Here is a 19,289-nt window from a genome sequence, read left to right as displayed (position 1 = left end):
AAAAAAAAAAAAAAAAAAAAATAGAATATTCATGATGAACTTTGAAAACTCATTCTGGCTCTGCTGACGGCTCTTTAAGTGCTGCCCAAAGCAGGCTGTAACATCCTTGTTTGTTGTTTGTTTGTTTGTTTGGGGGACACAGCTGGTGGTGCTCAGGGATTACTCCTGGCAGGCTTAAGGGACCATATGGGGTGCTGGGGAAGGAATCAGGGTCAGCCACATGCAAGGCAAGTGCCCTACCCACTGCACTATTGCTCCAACCTAGGCTGTAACATTCTTAAACTTGGCCGTACTGTCTTCCTCAAAAGGAGCTGCAGGGGTCGGAAATGGCTCAAAGGGCTAAGTGCATGCTTTGCATCTTGGCAAGCTAGAGGCCCAGGTTTGATCCCCAGCACAGCATGGTCCCCAGAGCACTACATTGGGAGTAGCCTCTGGGCACCACCAGATGTGGCCCCCCAAAAGAGAGAAAGATTTGTAGATTAAAGGGTGTTTAGTAAAAATTTGCACCTGCTGAGCCTTTATTCTTCACAGAAAGTAAATTTCAGAGAGAGTTGTGTTGAAAAGCAATACTTTTCCTTTTGAGCTCTTCCACTGCATGTGAGAACCTGGTTTTTTTGTTGTTGTTGTTTGTTTGTTTGTTTGTTTTTGCTTTTTGGGTCACACCCAGCGATGCTCAGGGGTTACTCCTGGCTTTGCACTCAGGAATTACTCCTGGCAGTGCTTGGGGGACCATATGGGATGCCGGGGATCGAACCCGGGTCGGCCGCGTGCAAGGCAAATGCCCTACCCGCTGTGCTATCGCTCTGGCCCCTCATGTGAGAACCTGTTACTCCCCAAATGCTGTATCTAAAAAAAAGGAAAAGTCCAAGTGCGAGGAGGAAACACTCACCTCGGCTATAGAGCGGGCTGCTGCTGAGGGGCGGCGGGACGGCAGGGCTGGGTTTGGGGGCTTTGGGCTGCACTATGATCTGGTAGCCCTGCATGAGGCGCTGGCAGATGAACTCCTCAAACACTTGCTGGGCTGTCATCTGTACACCTTCCTCATCCCTCCTGAAAAAACAGACAATTGTTCCCATCATTGCGCCTGGCTGGGGATAGTCACTCCGAGTGTACAGTGCCATCTGCTCTGTGCTTCATCCACGCAAACCGAGCCTTATACCTACTCCACGGGGGTTCACGGCAGTTAAAACTTGTTGGGGCCAGAGTGATACAGTGGGTAGGACACGTGCTTGCACATGGCCAACTTGGGTGTGATCCCTGGCATCCTGTATGGTTCCCCGAGCACCACCAGGAGTAATTCCTTAGTGCGGAGCCAGGAGTAACCCCAGAGCATGGTTGGGTGTGGAACAAAAACAAAAAAAACAACCCCCCCAAAAAAAACCAACTCACGGGCTTGACAATTCAGTGTTTCAATGCATACCCAAAGATAACTGGACCCCTTGCAAACAGAGCAATGTTCTGTCATCTGATACCCACCTGTCCATGTCTGCTTCCGGGAGAAGATCATAACAGCCCTCTGTGTAGTCGTTCTGTAGGCCCTGGCGGTCAGGGAAGTAGTCGGTGGTGAGGGGGAGGCAAGCCGGAGTAGTGAGAGACTTCCAGTCCACTCCAACTGTGCAACAGAAGCCTGGCACTACAGGGGGAGCAGACAGTGTCAGAACTGCCTCATGTAACAGGGGGAAAAGGTATGTGCGGTCACCAGGGCAGGTGTGGGACACAGGGGAGGGAAAAACAGTTCACAGTGGATTGTGACAAAATTGCCAGGAAAGGGAAGGAGAAGAGGCAAGGGGGCAAGGGAGGAAAAAAGAGAAAGAGAAACAGAGTCTGTTAGACAATGCAGTGCACGTGCTCATTCAATCCCATCATGCAAATGGGATCCACAGCTGATACGTCTCATCTTCTGCTGATTGTAAGCTACAGCTGCAATGCCGGTGAGGTTACAGCAGGGCGGGGCAGGCAGAGTTACATGTGGAAGCAAATCAACATTCCAAGAGCAGAGGGGAAGCTCAAGCCAGAGCCTCTCTGGCGGTCTGCAGGGCGGCTGGGCGGGGAAAGGAGAGCTCAGCTGGATCTGGGAGCAAACAGCACATGGTAGCAGGAATTCAGCAATACTTGCAGAATTGCAAAAATAAGTCACAGATCCAAAAGGATACACGGGGAAATCAAGAAAGGGTGTCTGGGGCAGTTGGGAGGCTGGGACTTTTAAGAGGTAGTCTTATGATCTAGAAATGAACGCTGTGATTGGCAGAGTGGGCCCCACCTCCTACGCTTGCTTACTGGCTTTCAAGCAGGGTTTCCTTCGCACTGCTGACATTTTGAACTGGGTAATTCTCTGTCGTGTGGGGGCTGGCCCAGCAGGATGCTAAAGAGCAATTATGATTGTATTCACTAGGGGCCAGTGGCACCCCCTGGTTGTGAAAAACAAAACTGTCTGCAGCAGTTACATGGCTCACTGGGGGAGACGATCATCCCCGGTTAAGAACCACCAAGTCAAAGCTAGTGACATTAAATTATTTTTCCATTCTCCAGGGCCAGAGAGATGGGATGGTGGGCAGGGCATTTGCCTTGCACACAGCCGAACCGGGTTTGATCCTCAGCATCCCATATGGTCCCCTGAGCCTGCCAGGAGTGATTCCTGCTCCAGAGGAGAGAGCAGTGTGAAGCGGAAATACGGTATGCCTGCCTGTCTCGGAGTCTAAAGTGGGACCTTGTCTTTGCACGGTGTGCAGGGTGGGAAACAGTCTGTGATCTCACTGGCCCTCACATCACCTCCAAAGAGCAGGTGTGGTCATGGACCCTGTAAATCTCTGGCCAAGTTGAACCTCCCAAGGTTACAGGGCCAGAGAGTGGTTCAGGGATCTCTGGACTACTACCTAGTACCACAGAGTTCCACACAACTCAAAGCCAAAGTACGAGAAGAGGACTAGGGCGCTAAGTAATTCAAGGCACGGGAAGATTTTAACCCGCCGAGGCCCCGCTATAAGGATTACAGAGATCTTACGTTTGCTTGGGTTTTATTTTAGTGTGGCAAGAGTCCTTTTTAGATTTTTGTTTTTATTTTATTATACTTGTGATCACACAGATCAAATTCAGGGCCTCAGGCAATGCAAGGCATTTGGTTTACTGTGGAGCCCCAGACCCAGCCCTATTGTGAAGGAACCCATAACACGCACTCTAATTCTTAAAATTTTAAGTGTCCAAATGCAATATTATTAACTTAGGTCAATGTTGTACAATGTTTGTCTAGAACTTGTTCCTCTTGTATCAGTGAAACTTTACATCCACTGATTAGCAACTACCCATTTAGCCCTTTCCCTGGGTCCCTGGCAATCAACATTCTGTTCTCTGAATCAGTGTTTAGCATACTTGTTATCTTACTAACACCCCACTAATTCAAAACAGAGGGGCCAGAACAATAGTACAGTGGGTAGGGCGCTTGCTTTGCATGTGGCTGACCCAGGTTCAATTCCTGTCACTGTGGTTCCCCAAGTCAGCCAGGAGTGATCCCTGAGCACAGAGTCAGGAGTAAGTCCTGAGCACTGCCAGGTGTAGTCCAAAAACAAACTAACAACAAGGACAAAAAAAAAATTCAAAATACAGCCCAAAGTAGCCCAATTCATCAGTCCAACCTTTCTGACAGTCCCAGGGTGAGCTTGCTCCTCTTTACTGGCTAGCACCCAAACAGGAGGAAGAGACCTGATCACAACTACAGCGGGAAGTTGGAAGCAGTAGAGGGCTATATTGTCATGCCCTCTCTGAGCATTTTAGCTCTCTCACCAGACTTGCTGAACCGTATTTGGGGGACTACAGTTCAAGAACATGAACTGAAAAAATAAATACAACACATTGTGCATTAAGTCTGTATTATATGCTATTGCTAAAGAAAGAAAGAAAACAACCTAGAGACTACGAAAGGGGCACCAATAAGATATAATTATGGGATATGTCAATGTGAACCACATAGACATGAAAAATGAAGAAGTTCCCTATATTAGTGAAACTCATATATTAAATGGAGATAAAAAAAAGTCGGTGATGTATATCCACTGGTCGCAGCTAAATAAAATGTCTATCAACTGGCAGGACTTTTTTTCTGGTATTTTGCTATAAATAAATATCTCGTTTTCTTACTATGCAGCTATTTTAATAGATAAATATGATTTTAAAAATTCCGACATGGTCAGAAAACTTCAACTACAGGTATGTAAACAGTTCCACTTCCTTCTTTCTGAATTTTCCCTGGCATTACCAGCAGACATATAGGAGTTAAGGTCAGCTCTGCACAGGCCTCATGAAGATTCCTCTGCCCGGGGCTGGAGCAATAGTACAGTGGGCAGGGCATTTGCCTTGCATGTGGCCAACACGGGTTTGATCCCCAGCATTCCATATGGTCTCCTGAGCTCTGCCAGAGGTAATTCCTGAGTGCAGAACCAGGAGTAACCCCTGAGCATTGCCGGTGGACCCAAAAAGAAAAAAAAATCCACTTCCCTTATCATGTGCCTTTGAATCTCACTCAGGGACAAGTCATCTGGCTACTCTTCTCTCACTGCCCATCTGAGAGGCTAGAGAGCCTTCCCTCGTCCACTGCCTTCTGGCATCCCAGAACTTCCAGAACAGACTTTCACACTTCTCTTCCAACAGGGGTCCCTCTTGCTTCCTTGTGCTCTAAACCCCACCCAACATCCACCCAGACTCTGCCACCCCTCTTACTTGGGTCTGGAGAGGTAGAAACACTGTCTTCTAGCGAATCCTTATTTTGGGTCCTAGGATTCATACCTATGGGAAGATGAAAAGTTTGCTTTAATGCGGCTCATTCTGCAAAGAAATTCTGATGTGTCAGGGCTGAAAAAAAAAAAACTGTACTAAAAATAATAAACATGCTGAACCAAGTCCAAATTCTGTGTACTGCAAAACAATACAATAAAATCAGAGAAAAATGAGAGATCCAAAATCTGCAAATGAACCAAAACTTTACTGAGGTTATCAAGACTATTCTTCTTTGTCCCAAAAGACACACACACACACACACACACACACACACACACACACACACACACACACACACACACACACACACACACACCCCTTTACAGACATATACCAAAAAAAGAAACCACTGCTTATTTTAAGAAAATGGATATGTTCCAAATTCATCTGAACTAATTAGATAATCTTTAGCAAATATAAAATCACTTATTTAAATATTATTACCCAACCATTCATCATTCTTATCTGGAATTTTCTTCCTCAAATTATGAATTACTGGAATATGACATTGGATATCAAAACTCACTACTTTTAGGGAAAAATAATGACTTTAGCTTTAACTGGACTGCAAGGAAAATAAGAAAGATTCTTTGAAATGCAACGGATGTGACTGATCCTCCCAACTGCCTACAGTGGCCATCTCCAAAAAGAAAGCTGTAGGAGGTGGTAGGAGGGAACATACTTGTGCTTTCTCATGCTAGCTACTTTTGTGTCATCTGAATCTTTTCTAACAAGAAAAGCATTTAGAAATCCCTCATAAAATCTTTCAAAAGATAAGATATAACCTGGGAGAAAACATTTAGTAGATAATGTATCTGGAAAAGGACTTATATCCAGAGTATATAACAGACTCTCAAAACACAAGAGCAAATTCAAAATTCCTAACCCACTAAAAAGAGAGAATAGGTAAAAAATTTAAAAAGACATCTCCTCAATACAGACAGGAAACAAATATATGAAAAGATGATTGAAACCATTAGTTTTTAGGGAAATGGTAAGTAACAGTGAAATACCTCTTCTGAGTGGTTAGAATGGCTTGTCATACAGAGTCTAACAAGGATATGGAGAAATTGAAGCTACTTATGGTAGAAATACAAAATAGTGCATTGTTTAGGAAAATGGTTTTGCAGTTTCTTTAAAAGTAAACTATCTGAAACCAGAGACATAGCTCAAAAAGCTGCAGTGCATGCTTTGAATGCAGGAGGCCTGGGTTCAATTCTTAGCACTACATGGTTCCCCCCAAACATCACCAGGAGCAACTCACCAGCACAGGGCCCAAATGGTCTCTGAGCACTGCCAGATGTGCACGTCCCCAAAACAAAATAAAACATACACATATACATATGCATGTATTTACCCTCCAATCAAGTGATTCCACTCCTAGGAATTAGCCCAAGACAAAGAGAAATATATGTTCTCACAAAAACCTATCCCAGAGCTAGAGACAAAGGTTAATGCAGCCACTTGCTGGCCATGAGGCTGCACCTGTGGCCCCGATTCAAATGCCAGCACCACATACGGTTTCCCGAGCACCTACAGGAGAGACCCCTGAACACAGAGACAGGTGTGGCCTCTGAGTACTGCCACATGTGATAAAAACAAAACCCTGCTTTATATATACTTTGTTATGAACAAAGTCACTAAGAACATTAGTTTTCAAAGCCTGGAAACAATTCAAGTGTCTTTAAACTGGTTAAATAATAAACTAGCATGTGAATACATGGAGTACTACGTGGCAAGATTAGTAAATAGTTACTAACGATGCATGCAACAACTTGATAAATTTTAGATGCATTACACAAAGTAAAGCCTGTCAAAACTCAAAAGTTTACATGCTGTCTGATTATATGTACACATTACACTAGGAGAGAAACCAGAGAGACAGAGAACAGATCAGTAATAGAGGAATGGGGGTGAGAGCAGGGAAGTTGAATACAAAGTGCAACAGAAAGAATTTAGGGGTAATGGTATGGTTTATATCTTAATATGTTTGGTGATGTACTTGTGACTGTACTCATCCAAATTCAGAGAACTGTAGTCTAAAAAGAGTAATTTTTACGGTATGTATGCTTTTTTAAATGTTTCAAGATGGGAGCCATGAAGATAGTACAGGGGTGAGAGTGCTTGCCTTGTATCACACAGAACCTGGTGCAACTCCCTGGTACTACATCTGGACCCCCAAGAACCACCCACCAGGTTCACTCCTGAGCATAGAACCAGGCACAATCCTGATGACTGCTGAGCATGTTCCAAAAACTAAAAAAAAAAAAAAGGAAAAAATTGTTTTAAGATGATATTATTTGACCGAAACAATTCTGAAATTGCCTTTGGAATTACCTCTAGTAGAGTCTAAAAAAATTAGTAGTCATCATAGTAAGATACAATATATTGTCAAATAGTGTTCTACTTAATCCAAACCACACTATCAGTCATATATATGGTAGGTATTATCCTTTTCTGCAGATAAAGAAACAGGCTCAGGGGCCAAGAGATAGTATGATGCTTAAAGCACATACCCAACCCAAGTGTGATTCCTGGCACCATACCCCAAACACTGCCAGGCGCAGCCCTGAAGGCCCTTGCTCACCACCAGCATGGCCTGGAAAACCCCCAGCACTATAACATCACATCCTAGGTCCCTGGCATTGAAAAAATTGTCCAGTTGCCCAGGAATAACCAGTGGAGCCCCTGGGCCTGCTTGGGAACATAAAAGAAGAGTAGAGGAGAAGGGAGGGAGGGAGAAGAAGCAGGGAGAAAGGGCAGGGAGGAAAGTTGAGGGAAGGAGAGGAGAGAAAAAAGGAAGAAAGGGAAGAGAAAGAAAAACAGAAAACAAAAAAGAAAAGGAGGGAGAAAGAGAAAAAAGAAAAAGAGAGAGAAGAAGAGAAAAAAGAGAAGAAAGAAGGGAAAGAAAGAGGCTCAGAAAAGTTCAACAATTTATTGAAGATCAGACAGCAAATAGGTGAAACTGCATTTAGACTCTTTTTTTTTCAAAACTACAAAATCTCTATTTCCTGACTATCCATCTGGGCACTAGTTTTTCACTGTTGAAAATGTTAGTTGTTTGGGGCTGGAGTGATAGCACAGCGGGTAGGGCGTTTGCCTTGCACGCGGCCAACCCGGGTTCGAATCCCAGCATCCCATATGGTCCCCTGAGCACCGCCAGGGGTGATACCTGAGTGCATGAGCCAGGAGTGACCCCTGTGCATCGCCGGGTGTGACCCAAAAAGCAAAAAAAAAAAAAAAAAAAAAGAAAATGTTAGTTGTTCTTTGTTAAGAGCCAAAACTATTTGGAGATAAATTTTCTGAAAAAACTGTCTTGGTTGACCACATCCATTTTCACTCAACGCAAAGCATGACTATAAAGAAGGCGGAGGAGGCGGATCTTTGTGCTCAGCCTGAGAACGGGTTATGAGTTCAATTCTAAAGCTAGCATTTCCCAAACATTCTGAGTGACACAAGTATCAACACAGCACCTTGCAGATGTAAACTGCCAATCAGATGCTCTCCTCTTTAACATTATTTGGACTGTAAGAACTGGAATTCTCATACTAATGAAGAAACTACAACTTACAATTATACAAGCAACATTCAAGTTCAAAATGGCAACCAGACATCCCACAGCCGCCACCGTGGAAACTCATCCATGAGCCTAGCTTTACAAACTCATAACTAAATCTCAGAAGAGATGCAAGCCAAGCTGCTAAAATTCATGGTACATCGGTTTTCTTACTGAAAACTGTGGAGTGCCCTTGAGAGGGAGATGAGACACACAAAAAAACCCTGGCACACATCCTCATTCCAAAGCTGCCGCCGTGCCAATGGCCCAACTCCACTGCTTCATGATTAATCTCTGCAGAGACTTCAAATGGGTTTTCAGGATGGGGTCCTTGCAGAGTGGGGGTGTGCAGCCTGCCCCTCGCACCCTATACTTCCAGAAGCCCCAGTAAGCACACCCATATCCCACAGGCACCACCATGTAAACTCATCATCCCAGTCCAACACACCTTAGAGTTTCTGGAACGACAACTCCAAATACTATGGGAAAGGGGCTGGAGCAATAGCACTGTGGGTAGGATGTTTGCCTTGCACGCAGCCGACCCAGGTTCAATTTCCAGCTTCCCATATGGTCCCCTGAGCACCGCCAGGAGTAATTCCTGAGTGCATGAGCCAGGAGGAACCCCTGTGCATTGCTGGGTGTGACCCAAAATGCCAAAAAAAAAAATTCTATGGGAAAATAACATAGAAGCCAACTAAGCTCAATAAACAGAAATAATAACACAGAGGCTCAGCTAGCAACAAACTGCTTTGTAAACTCTCAGATACATAAGTTTAGATAACTAAATGAGCCCACAGTGGGATATAATAATTTTTACAAATTTTCTGTTACTGAAGTATTTTTTTATGTCATTCTATTAGCCATTTAGTTGTAACAAGCAATATAAATCAAATCATTTTGTGCCTGCTAAAGGGGCAGGTTTTGGGGATGTTTGGGAAAATGGGGACAATAGCAAAGGGAAGGTCACTGTGGTGGTGGGATTGGTGTTGGAACATTGCATGCCCAGAATAACTATATTATGAACAACTTTGTAAATCGTGGTGTTTAAATAAAGAAAAAAAAAAAGGCAACCAATAAAAGGGTTCTCAGAGTATCTTTGACTTCTAGATCAAAAACAGACCCCCTGGGGCCAGAGGGATGGCACAGCGGGTAGGGCGTCTGCCTTGCATGCGGCCGTCCCGGGTTCGATCCCCAGCATCCCATATGGTCCCCCAAGCACCGCCAGGAGTAGTTTCTGAGTGCAAAGCCAGGAGTAACCCCTGAGCATCGCTGGGCGTGACCCAAAAAGAAAAAAAAAAAGAAAAACAGACCCCATCATTAATGGACACAAGCATATCTAAGATTTTAAACAACATTGAAAAAAAAAATTTTTTTTTGAACCATACGTGATGATGTACGGAGGGGTCCTACAATGCCAGGATTGAACTCAGGGCTTTGGACATGCCTGCCATGTGCTCTACCACCTGAGTTACCTTCCCCACTCGAGAAATATTTTAAGGCCTTCTTTAAAACTACTATAGTTCCCTGTGGATGAAGTCTGACACACTGCCTTTCCTACTGACTCTACCACGGAGGCGTTCCTTTACGTCAAACAGATTCTAGTTGGTATATGAAAAGTCCGAACAACCCAAGATAACAGAAGTGAGACCTCATGATTAATCAGCTCTGCTTTAGTCGAACATCAAACCTCACCCTCCAAAGTTCAAAGCCAGACACAGAACTTAAGACAACAATGGTGCAAAGAACCATCTAAGTTTTATCTCTGACACCAGTTCAGAGTCAGGAATCTGAACATGTTCTCTGATTGTTAACCTCAGGCCAAAAGAGGGCAATAAATCTGGGACCTTTGAGGCCAGTCTCTAGTGACATCTAGAAACCTGAGCCTGGGGCAAATCATTTCTCTTCTCTAGTTGACAGACTGCTCCTAACAAAAAAACAAAGCAAAACTCAACCATGGCTGGAAAGACAGTACAGCAGCCAAGGCATTTGCCTTGTACCCAGGTTTAAACCCCAGCTCCCCATATGGTCCCCTGACCACTACCAGGAATAATCCCTGAGAGTAGAGCCAGGATTAAGACCTGATAACTGCCAGGTACCCCCACCCACCACCACCACCATTAGACAAACAAACAAACAAACAAACAAACCCCTCAACCTGGCCTGGATGAGTGGTCCTGAAGCCCTTTCTTCTAGTATTAGTATGACTAACTTTGTTTTAGTGTTCAGGTCAGATCTACCCCAAATATCAAATACTCAACACAAACACCAACATGTAAATTCTGAGTCCTATTACTAAAGAGAAAGAAAACATGGCATCTACTTGCTTCTCCCTTTCAAAATAATCTCTAGAGTGCTTACCCCCAGTGAAAGGAAACAAAGGGGATTAACAACTATCTGCACAGGGCTGGGGATGTGGCTCAATGGCAGTACACTTGCACTGCATATGAGTTGGCTCTCAGCATACAACAAAACCAAGGAGTTGGAGAGACAGCACAGTGGGGAGAACATCTGCTTTGCACATGACAGACTGGTTTTGACCCTAGCATATCATATGGTCCCCTGAGCATCATCAGAAGTGATCCCTGAGTGCAAAGCCACAAGTAAACCCTAAGCACTACTGGGTGTGGCCCAAAACCAAAACCAAAAACCAAAATTGATCTGCACAGTTCCATCACATACCAGGCCCCTACTGGGAAGCAGGGGAGAAAACAAGTGAACAGTATAGCTACAAGGCCCCAGCAACAACGCTGAAAATGAAATTCTATAGGACCAGGAGGGAAACCCACAGAGACACCACTCCTGTGAATCATGACTCACATATGACTCATGTCCAAGTGCCGGAGAAAATGTGAGTCACAATTCAGTGCCTGCAGATGGTGCAAACTGTGATGCACAGGAAGAAAAGGTGGGGTCACGGATGAGGCTTTCCTGTTTCCTTTCTGTTTCTTTAAATAAATTAAATGTTAATCAGTTGTTTGTTTAGACACACCTTGTCCCAAAATAAGAATCTAACATGGAAATAGTGCCCTACTGAACCTGATCTACTTTTGATCCTTACAATTCAGTGAGATAGACAGGCAGGTCCAAGGATATCTTTATGTTCATTATACAGATGAAGAGCCTGACAATCAGCAGAGATTGAAGACTAAACTCCAAAGGCTCTGAAGAGCAGGGCTGAGGATTTGTTCCAGATAATTTTCATCATAGCATATTCCCTCAATGATCATGTCATCATTTAGCAAAGATCATACATTCAGGGGCCAGAGAGATGGCTTAAATGACTGAAACGCATGCTTTGCATGCAGGAGCCCTGGTTTGATCCCCTGCACCATAGGGTTCCCAAGAAGCATTGAACAAGTACAGTCACCAAACACCACTGGATATGGACACCGCCCCCCCCCCCACACACACCCCACTCAAAAAAAAAAAAATCACATGTTCAAATCACATATTGCCAGAATAAGTCTCAGTTCAGTTCTCAATGGAGAACATTCCCCCAAGGGAGCTGGGAGGAGCTACCGAGCACCACCAAGTGTGATGCTCAAAACCAAGGCAAGATTGAAAAAAAAAGACAGCTAACTCTGAATAATGTGTTTTTAAAAAAAACACAAACATATTACCCTTATGAAATTTATGGTAAAATGCACAAGTGAGGGGTCGGAGAGATAGTACAGGTGGCAGGGCACTTGCCTTGCATACGGCTAACCTGGCTTCAATCCCAGGCATCTCATATGGCTGCCCAAGTACCACCAGGAATGATCCCCAAGCACAGAGCCAGGCTACCACTAAGCAGTTCTGGATAGGACCCCCAAACCCAAAAACAAAGTTTACAAATAAAAAATGTAAGTATCATGGAGACCAAAGAAGATGGATGGGGAGAGGCAGGATAAAAAAAAAAACAAAAAAAAAAAACACCAGCAAATCAGAGGTTCAATCCTTGCACTTTGCACTTGAATTTTGAGAGGAGCAACCCACAAGCACTCAATATGACTGAAACCACTGGGTATGGCCCAAACCTTCTGCAATAAAAAAAGAGTGACAAATAGGTTACGTGAAGAAAGTGAAACAGGCTACAGGAAAACCTTTAGAGTGAAAGGGGGAACTATTAATAATCATGCAGCAGCATCCTGGGCAAAGGCATAAATATGGAACTTAGCTAAGAAGTTCCCCCCAAATAAGGCCATTGTAGAGGAGGAGAGCAAGGAAAGAACCTAAGACAGGGAGTATGCCTGAAATATCTGGGAACCACTAGAAAGACAGGAGATGGGAAAATAGGAAATGAGGTCACAGGAGACTGTTGGCTACCATACACCTTCGGCTTTACTTTGAGTGTTCTGGAAAACCCTTGGAGAGTTTTAGGCAGGCAAGTTTCATGGCCTGGCTTCTATATTTGGAGCATCACTCTGAACTGCTAAGATGAAATTAAACTTCGTGGAAGGGCTAGGAGGGGAAGTCAGTTATCAGGCTACTGTGGCAATTCAGAGGAAAGCTGACAGCACTGGGCCAGGGATGAAGGACAGTGGGTGAGGCACTTGCCGTGCACACAGCCTACCCAGGCTATGATCTCTGTCACCATATGTGGTCCCTCAAGCACTATCAGGAGTGATTGGAAGGAAGGAAGGAATGAAGGAAGGAAGGAAGGGAGGAAGGAAGGAAGGAGGGAGGGAGAAAAGAACAAATGGATTCAGTTAGAACTGGCAGTAATGAATACAGTAAGATTCTAGCTATACCTTGAAGATAGATTTTGCTGACTGCACATGAAAATTAAAATCAAAATGACTTTATCTAATTTCCTTCTGACGCTGGCTAATATACGCTCCCCTTAGAAAGCACAAGATCAAAGATGAGAGTTTAAAGCCCAGTGTTTCGACAGATCATTTCCTCATGATGCTTAGTCCCTTTAAAAACACATCTTGGCATCCAGAAGATAATTTTTGTGGTAAACAACATGCTTAGCATATGCCAGGCCCTGAGTTCAATCCCTAGCTGCACATGATGTCCTACCCCTCCTGGGCACCACCAACCCTTGAGACCGTCAGGCCTCACTGCCCAGATGAGAATGGCCTCAGACAGCACCCACTCCATGACCACTGGGTAGACCCCTCAAAACAAAAATACACACACACAGACACACACACACACACACCCCAAAAAAAAATTGGTTATTAAGATTCTGCACCAGGCTTTCTCACGAAGCCCATGTTCTCCCTTGCACACATACCTTGCTTACTTCTCTTGTATCTTTGCTTGTGTTTTTCATTCTGGAGAAGTCCATGTTCTCACCTGAACCTGCATGTTATCTCTTTCTCTCCCCTCATGTCTTTCTCTCGTTTGTTTGTTTGTTTGCTTTTGTTTTTGTTTGGGGCCCATACCTGGCCAGTACTCAGGGCTTACTCTTGGCTCCACACTTAGAAATTACTCCTGGCAGACTCAGAGGACCATATGTGATGCCAAGAATTGAACCAGGACTGGCTGCATGCAAAACAAGTGCCCTATTCACCGTACCATCGCTCTCCCTCCCCTCACATCCTTATAAGCAGGTTTCATTCTGTAAAATCTTTCTTGCTTCACACAGAAAAATAATACTCGACCTGGGCAAAGGTGACACTCTTTAACTATATTAACCATATTACACTCATTAAGAAATAACAAGCCATCGGGGCTGGAGCAATAGCACAGTGGGTAGGGCGTTTGCCTAGCACTCGGTCAACCTGGGTTCGATTCCCAGCATCCCATATGGTCGCCTGAGCACCGGCAGGAGTAATTCTTGAGTGCAGAGCCAGGAGTAACCCCTGTGCATCGCCGGGTGTGACCCAAAAAGCAAAAAAAAAAAAAAAAAAATAGCAAACCATCAAAGGAGTCCATACCTCTTCTAAGTTAAACATTATAGAATACTGGGGCTGGAGAGATAGCACAGCGGGTAGGGCGTTTGCCTTGCACGCGGCCGACCCGGGTTCAAATCCCAGCATCCCATATGGTCCCCTGAGCACGGCCAGGGGTAATTCCTGAGTGCAGAGCCAGGAGTAACCACTGTGCATCGCCAGGTGTGACCCAAAAAGCAAAAAAAAAAAAAAAAAAAAAAAAAACAAACCATTATAGAATACTTTTATGTAATTGAACAGTTGCATACCAATGAAACAAAATTATTTTGTTACTTATTCAAGTGCTTCCCACATATGGCAGCTGTGTCTTGGAAATATAAATTTACTTATCAATAAATGTGCAAACACTTTGGAGAGACCAATAAAGACAAACTCAGTCTAGAGGCGAGACAGATATGGAAATAAACAGTGGGATCATGATGTGCCAATTAGTATGATTAGGTTACAGGTGTGGAACTATATGGAAACTTGCCTAACATTTTCTGGGAAAAAAAATAGGAGAAAGAACCAGAAGTGGGGGCATTTACCCAGCAGAATCAGGAGTTAGAGATGAGGGAAGCATACTCTATAAGGGACTAATTCATGCAAAGCAATGTGGAGACAAGGCCACTCTGAGGAGACACAGCATGGCTAGAATATACAATATACTCATCAGACAATAAAGACAGTAACAATAGCTCTCATTTGCTGAGCATCCATCGTGCTTGCCAAGTCCTGTTCCAAGCATTTCACATGGACATTCTCATTAAATAACAAAAACAATCCTCTCAAGTACTATGAAATAAATCTGCCATATGCCTGCCAAGGGGACAGGCTGGGGGGTGGAAGGAAGGAAGGAAGGAAGGAAAGAAGGAAGGAAGGAAGGAAGGAAGGAAGGAAGGAAGGAAGGAAGGAAGGAAGGAAGGAAGGAAGGAAGGAAGAAAGAAAGAAAGACTCAGAGGACCATATGTGATAAGGTCTCTCTTGGAAACTAACCCAGTTTCTAAGTCTTAGTCATAGACCTCTAGAAATACTGTTGATGAATATACCAATAAAGGAAGGAAAATCTCATTATTTTATACTTTGCTACATACTTAAGTTTCAGAAAAGTTTCAGAGAGCAAATTAACTTGTACGTAACAAAGACATGGAGATACAGCCCCATTTTTGTTTTTCAATTTTTCTGTCTCTCACACTCATTTTGTACAGTATCTATTCTTTAAAAAATTTTTTTTTGTACAGTATCTATTCTTTAAAAAAAAAAATTTTGTTTTTTTTTTTGCTTTTCAGGGTCACACCTGGCAATGCTCAGGAGTTACTCCTGGCTCTGCACTCAGGAATTACTCCTGGTGGTGCTGGGGGATCATATGAGATGCCGGGAATCAAACCTGGGTTGGCTGTGTGCAAGGCAAACATCCTACCCACTGTACTATTGCTCCAGTCCCATACAATATCTATTCTTAAACATTTAAGAAATATTTTCGAAATAAGAAATACTTCCCAAAATCTGTCCCCTCTCAGCCACAAATATGTTCCCCTGAACCTGACAGAAGCAGCAGTCTTGTAGTAGGATGCCTGGCCAATAATTTGAGAGATTCGTTTAATGCCTCTATTAAATATCTCTGGGCCTTAAGTTGCTTTACCCATAAAATATGTTCAATGACAATTACCTATGGGATGATGGGACAAGAGTCTATTCAGAAGACACAAAATGTGCATTAACAGAAGTTCATACTCTCGCCTCCCACACACCACCCACTTAAACTGCTCTCACCTTCCAATTCTTCTCCTAGGGGCTGGAGCGAAAGCACAGCGGGTAGGGCGTTTGCCTTGCATGTGGCCCACCCGGGCTCGATTCCCAGCATCCCATAGGGTCTCCTGAGCACCGCCAGGAGTCATTCCTGAGTGCAGAGCCAGGAGTTTCCCCTGTGCATCGCTGGGTGTGACCCAAAAAGTAAAAAAAAAAAAAAAAAAATTCTTCTCCTAGTCAGATGCAACCCTTCAGGTGTGAGGTGCACGCCCACTCCCCTAAGCACTTCCCCACTTCTCTCTCCTGGTCCTCCAGATCATGTCTTTCCTCTCTAGATCCTTTGGATGATTTTTACAGCAGTGGGCTTGACTCCCCAGCACCAGCCATGACCCCACAAAGCTGAAATCTCTTCTAGGCAGCGACCCTTGCTGCCATCCCTGGTGCTGCCCTCAACAGCAGTTCTCCCTCACGACTCACTGACAGACGGGTGATAAATGTGGCTTGACCAGCGTGTTCTCGGCTAAAAACGTAATGTGCAGTCCATTTATAATTCCATGCATTATACAGCACTGCTTCTAAATAGGTCACCCAAAACTGTCGCTGAAACGCTCCCGAAATAGACGTGGTCCTGCTTTTCCCATTCCTCACGTCGCTTCTCGATGTGCGCCTGCTCTGAGCAGCCCGACGCCGCTCTCAGCGGTTGGATGGCTTACCTGCACCATTGTTGCTAAGCAGGCCGACAGAGAGCTCTTCCGTTCCACTGAAGTTCAAGAAGGACATGCCGTCACCAGGCTGGCGGGAAGTGCTGTGCCTGCAGAGAACAGAGCCCAGCCACTTGGCTTAATGCAGATCATTCGCCTTTCATCCTGCCTACCCTGGAGTCCAGGGGGTTCAATCAAAAACAGTCCTGAGGCTGGAGAGAGAACTCAAAGGACTGAGCATAAGTTTTGCATGGTGGGTGTGTGGTAGGGTGCCCAGGCTCAACTCACAACACTGCATGGACAGGTGCCCTGAGCCCCTGAACAGAGCAGGGAGTAACCAGGTGTCTCCTCCAGGTGTCTCATACACACACACACACACAACACACACACACACACACACACACACACACACACACACACACACACACACACACCATACCAGGTAAAAAAGGCTGGCAATACTGGGACCCATATCACAGGCTCCAAGGCTGCAGTGCTTGGTCTGTGTGCCAGCTCTGGCCTCCTCTGACTCCTTCCCTGGCACCCCAGTTACCTTCCCACTGCTTCTATAGGCTGCCCGCCCCCCATCACCACCCCTTTCTCCCTGCTACCATAGCTAGGAAGATGTGTGGTGCTTGAATAGACAAACCAAAGTAACCTGGTAAAGAGCATCAAAGCCCGCCTGGGTCTCTCATCCAGCCCATGCATATCAAGATGACTGAGAAAGTGGTCAAAGATTATTTTCCAGGGGCTGGAGTGATAGCACAGCAGGTAGGGAATTTGCCTTGCACGTGGCCAACCCGGGTTCGATTCCCAGCATCCCATATGGTTCCCTGAGCACTGCCACGGATAATTCCCGAGTGCAGAGCCAGGAGTGATCCCTGTGCATCGCTGAGTATGACCCAAAAAGCAAAAAAAAAAAAAATTATTTTCCCAATGAGTATCTGATTTTTTTCCCAAGGAGAGTCCCAAAGCCTCATAAGAAGACAATCCTAGTGTAGCCAGAACTTTCTCCCTACAGTGATTCTCTCACATACTCTGTAGCACAATCAGAGCTCCAGTTTAAAATAATTGCTTCTGGGGCCAAAGCAATAGTACAGTGGGTAGGGCATTTGCCTTGCATATTTGACCTGGGTTCAATCCCCAGCATCCCATATGATCCCCCAAGCATGGCCAGGAGTAATTCCTCAGTGCAAAGCGAGGAGTAACTCTGAGCACTGAGTGTGGCCCCAAAACAAGACATATTGCTTGTAGGGGCCAGAGAGATGATAAGGAGGGAAGACATTTGCCTGGCATGTGGATGTAGTTAAAATCCCTGCTACTACACTCAGTTCCACAAGCATCTGCAGGGTCAATCCTGAGCACAGAGCTGGGAATAGCCCCTGAGAGTAGGCCAAATCCCCCCACCCAAAATAATAGTAAAATACATTAACTTCTTCTAAAACAGTCCCCGAGTGGCCAGTTAGCTCAGTTGGTTGGAGCGTGGTGCTACTAATAAAACACAGGTCCTGATTTCTAAATAAAATATAGCCCTATTCCCCAAAACAGGTAGTATAACTGTTTTAGAACTCATGTCTTAGAACTCATTTTCAACTTTGACAGATACTTAGAAGAAATTTATCCTTGAGGTTTACAAAATGTTAACAGAAAAAAAATCTCAAGCAAAGTAACCTCTCAGGCCAAAACATCAGGCTCGGGCTCTGCAATTGGACCGGGAAGGGATGGACAGAGAAGGCCCCAGTCTCGTGCTGTCCCTTCAAGCGTGAAAACATGACAGTTTATCAACAGCCTGTTCTGCGCATTGTCCTGGACGCCAGAGTGTGGGCTCAAGAGGCCCCTCCAGAGCACTGGAAACATCCTCACCTTCCAGCAGCTTCATGATACGCTAACTCCAGCAGCTCTGCAGAGGAATGAGTTAGGTCCCGCTGCCCGCTGCCCTGCAGCTCTGCCATATTCTGCCGGGTCTGGTGGTGGATCTGGATGGCCTCTCCCGACGGTCCTACGCAGACAAAAAGCCACTGAGCATCCTTCCCACCTCATAGCTAGTGCCATGTGCTGAATAGCCAACTCCTTTCTTTGCTTGCTGCTGGGACACGGGTGTGGGAGAGGCAGGAAGTAGAGCACCCCACTGAGGAACACTATCCACCTTGCTGTGGCTCCCGGAGCGGACCCCTCCTCTTTACAGCAGGGCACAGCTCCTGCGGGGCCTCGGGTTCATTCTCTTATTCAAGCTAAAAAAAAGATTTTAGGCGTTTCTGTTTCACACATGACAACTGAGATGGCATAGAAAGAAAAACACAGAAACACAGGAGGAAGAACTCATTCACAGAAAGTCTGAAATGAATAGAGAAGGTAAACATGGAGGGGGAAAATCCCAGATGGCTCTGGTAACAGAGGCTGGAGTGACAGTATAGTGGATAGGGCACTCATCTTGCATGTGGCCAATCTGGGTCTGATCCCCGACACCTGATATGGTCCCCTGAGCCCCACCAAGAGAGACCCCTGAGAGCAGAGCCAAGAGTAAGCCCTGAGCACGCTGTGTGTGGCCCAAAACCCAAAATCAGCCAACAAAAACCAAAAGACAGTAACAACTGAGTGTCCAGAAACAGAGAGACCCAGAGTAGGAGTTGAATCAGAATTAGACAAGCCTACTTC

The 19,289-nt window shown here is 45.0% G+C and overlaps 1 protein-coding gene across 4 annotated transcripts in view; it reads right to left on the bottom strand.

Moving 5' to 3' along the window:
* DEPDC5 (DEP domain containing 5, GATOR1 subcomplex subunit) overlaps window positions 1-19,289 on the bottom strand; it is a 142,303-nt gene that overhangs the window by 67,838 nt on the left and 55,176 nt on the right. For 2 of the 4 annotated variants that reach the window (XM_055146986.1, XM_055146988.1), the window contains exons 23-27: window positions 18,498-18,633; window positions 16,647-16,744; window positions 4,711-4,776; window positions 1,477-1,660; window positions 890-1,050 (exon numbers count right to left, since the gene is read on the bottom strand). In XM_055146986.1, the coding sequence (XP_055002961.1) occupies window positions 890-1,050; window positions 1,477-1,660; window positions 4,711-4,776; window positions 16,647-16,744; window positions 18,498-18,633 (645 nt within the window). The remainder of the gene's footprint in view (window positions 1-889; window positions 1,051-1,476; window positions 1,661-4,710; window positions 4,777-16,646; window positions 16,745-18,497; window positions 18,634-19,289) is intronic. The other 2 variants (XM_055146987.1, XM_055146989.1) reach the window with 1 other exon arrangement.

The sequence above is a fragment of the Sorex araneus genome, chromosome 9 (assembly GCF_027595985.1).
Source record: "Sorex araneus isolate mSorAra2 chromosome 9, mSorAra2.pri, whole genome shotgun sequence".
Classification (NCBI taxonomy): domain Eukaryota; kingdom Metazoa; phylum Chordata; class Mammalia; order Eulipotyphla; family Soricidae; genus Sorex; species Sorex araneus.
The sequence above is the reverse complement of the archived record's forward strand: the minus strand, read 5'-3'. Positions and strand labels throughout refer to the sequence as shown.